Here is a 3,089-nt window from a genome sequence, read left to right as displayed (position 1 = left end):
GGCTGGGAAGGTCGCTCAGTGGTAGAGTGCTTGCCTTGCATGCCTGAGGCCCTGGGTTTGATTCCTCAGCACCACATAAGCAAAAAGAAAAATGCCGGAAGTGGCACTGTGGCTCAAGTGGTAGAGTGCTAGCCTTGAGCTGAAGAGCTAAGGGACAGTACCCAGGCCCGGAGTTCAGGCCCCACAACCAGACCCAAAAAGAAAAAAAGAAAAAAAAGAAATGAGTCATGGGAAGACATGGAAAGACCTTTAATGTGTATTACTGAACAAAAGAAGCCAGTTTGTAAAGGCAACATACTGTATGATTTCAATTCTATGGTATTGTGAAAAGGAGAGACAGGAAAGGAAACAGTGGTTGTTAGGAGCTGAGGGAAGGAGATAAATAAGAAAAGGCATGGATGAAAACAAATTAGAGGTGAGCAATCAATTTCTTATTATCTATAAACATTTCTACACTGGCCTACTATCCAGGCCTCCTATGTTATCTGTTCTAAGTCTTTCATTTTCCAAAGCCATTCTTCCATATCCCTGCAAAATAATACATTCTTCAACTATCTTCATGTCACTAACCCCACTAACAATAGTAGTTAAAGTTCAAATCCTCCTGGATTCTAAGACTCTTCAATATGGCTTCAATGCCCTTCACACCATCATTCAATCCATCCTTTTAAACTCTGGATTCCTATGTTAATTCTCCAGCTTTGACTTAAATGACACTTTTTCACCTCATGAACAATGTTCTACTTCTAACTAAATGTTATCTCTGAAACTACTCAACCCTTACGGCCTCATCTCTGTAGTTACATAAGACTAAGTTTAAAGAAAACTAGGAGGGGCTGGGAAGGTGGCTCAGGGGTAGAGCGCTTGCCTTGCATGCCTGAGACCCTGGGTTCGATTCCTCAGCACCACCAAGCAGGGAAAAAAAAAGCCGGAAGTGGCATTGTGGATCAAGTGGTAGAGTGCCAGCCTTGAGCTGAAGAGCTGAGAGACAGCATACAGGCCCAGAGTTCAAGCCCACAACCAGACCCCCCCGCAAAAAAAAAAGAAAAAAGAAAACTAGAAGGAAACACATCCACATACCCACATACTCACACTCTTAGGGGAAAGATTTATCTAGCTCTTTATGAAAAAGACATGTAGTGGTTCATGCCTATGATTGTAGCTAGCCATGGGGCTGAGACTGGGAAGATTCTGGTTTGAGGCCAGCCTATACCAAAGAATGTGCAAGACTCCCATCTCAACCAATGAATAGATGGGGATGGCTTTCATCCCGCTACATGTGAATCAGGACAGCCAGGAGGGAAAAAAAGCAGGTAATTGGAGACATGGCTCAAGTGGTGGGGCATATACATGACAAAGCACAAGGTCCTGAGTTCAAAGGGAAAAACATAAGTGAGTCGCTAACACAGCTTTACCTGTTTCACTATTTTCAGGCAGAGGTTCATATTCTGACTGCTCCAGAGCCAAAGTGTTCATGTCTGTCTGAGTGGACTCTGGTAAGTCTGGCAATGCTGCATTCTCATGGCTTTTGTCACCATCTCCATTGGCATCCAACCCTGTAATTCCAATTTTATGCCAAGAGACAACATCAGAAGAACAGCTTTCACTTAAAACATAACAAAAATAAGCCTCACATTTGAAATTATTCAATTGGCTTAACTGGATCAGGACACACACTTGAAACAGTAACTTGGGGAAGATTAAAACAGTAACAAAGGCAGACTTGAGAAGAGGGCTGCTCCCGGTCATGGCCTGGCTAGGAGCTCACCTTGTGGGCCACACGCGGCATGATGGCTGGGAACTTCCTCCCATGTGGCACTCACACCCACAGCTGCATTACTTGCTTCCAAGTGTAACAGATGAGTCCCCCATACTTTTGCATTAGGATTTAGCTCTGAAACCTTAGTTGTTGTTACCTGGGGGAAAAAATTTTGTATTTATATTTTTATCTAAATTTCAATCATGAGCAACTTTATTAACAGAGTTAAATAAAACATACCTATGTTAAAAGTATTTAGGCTAAAGAAGCTTAGCCAGTCTATTACACAGTCCTTTGGGATGAAAAAAAAAGTTAAAAATAGTAACACAGGGTGATGCAGTGAGAACTCCCATCTAATTTGCTCTTACATTCTGAAATTCCTCCTAATTTAGTACAAGGCTCTCTACATGCTACAAATGACAGACTTGTCCCTGCCTTCAGGGGGAGTTAAATGTCTTACTAACTGTAACACAACGAAAGGATGTTCAGCAAGTTAAGACTACAGAAATCCTGTGCTCAAATGCTGGAGTCTTCCCTTCAATGGCTGCTCAATTCAGTCAGGTAAAAGCTGGAACATTCTTTTGTAACCCCAACCTCTTTGGACTTACTCCCTTCTGGTCATCAAACCTCTTCTGTTTCTAAATCTGCTGGCATCTGTCGCTCCTATCCTGCTTGTTCACATACTCATTACAGATATCTTTGTGGCTCACTCCTTTATTTTCTCTAGGAATTGTGGTCTTTCCTAACATACCCTAAAAACTTTCAATAAATGGGGCAGTGGTGGCTCATACCTATAATCCTACTACTCAGAAGGCTAAGTTTTAGGATTAAAGCTCAAAGCAACCCCAGCAGACAAATCTGCCAATAGTCTTATCTCCAATTAACAGAAAAAAAAAAAAAAGGTGATCATGAGAGTATGGCTCAATGGTAGGATGCCAGCCTTGAGGGGAAAAAGCTAAGCAAGAGCATGAAGCCTTGAGTTGAAGCCTAAGTACTAACCCACCTAACTGAACAACCAACTAATCAATCAAACAAAAACCTTTAACAAGTCAAGTACTGGTGCCTGAAATCCTACTGTTCACTAAGATGAGATCTGGAGGAATGCAATTGGAAGGTGAAGTTTGAGAGACTCCATCTGCAATTAACTAGCAAAACAGCCAGATTAGAAGTGTGGCTCAAGTGGAAAAGTTCCAGCTGTGGGCGAACAAGCCCAGAGAAAGGAAATGGCATCAAATCTAAGCCTGGACTCTGCACAAAATCCCCTCAACCACCCCCACAACATCGAATCCTCTCAGCTAATTTTTCTGATGTCATTTTTTTTTTTTTTTTT

The 3,089-nt window shown here is 42.0% G+C and overlaps 1 protein-coding gene across 3 annotated transcripts in view; it reads right to left on the bottom strand.

Annotated features, from left to right (window-relative positions):
- The window catches only part of Larp4b (La ribonucleoprotein domain family, member 4B), a 48,233-nt gene that overhangs the window by 31,008 nt on the left and 14,136 nt on the right, over window positions 1-3,089 (bottom strand). For all 3 annotated transcript variants that reach the window (XM_013009357.1, XM_013009360.1, XM_013009359.1), the window contains 2 exons: window positions 1,769-1,916; window positions 1,416-1,556 (listed from right to left, as the gene is read on the bottom strand). In XM_013009357.1, coding sequence (XP_012864811.1) covers window positions 1,416-1,556; window positions 1,769-1,916 — 289 coding nt within the window. The remainder of the gene's footprint in view (window positions 1-1,415; window positions 1,557-1,768; window positions 1,917-3,089) is intronic.

The sequence above is a fragment of the Dipodomys ordii genome, unplaced genomic scaffold (assembly GCF_000151885.1).
Source record: "Dipodomys ordii isolate 6190 unplaced genomic scaffold, Dord_2.0 Scaffold9, whole genome shotgun sequence".
Taxonomy (NCBI): Eukaryota; Metazoa; Chordata; class Mammalia; order Rodentia; family Heteromyidae; genus Dipodomys; species Dipodomys ordii.
Note: the sequence above shows the minus strand (reverse complement) of the source record. Positions and strands in the feature narration are given on the sequence as shown.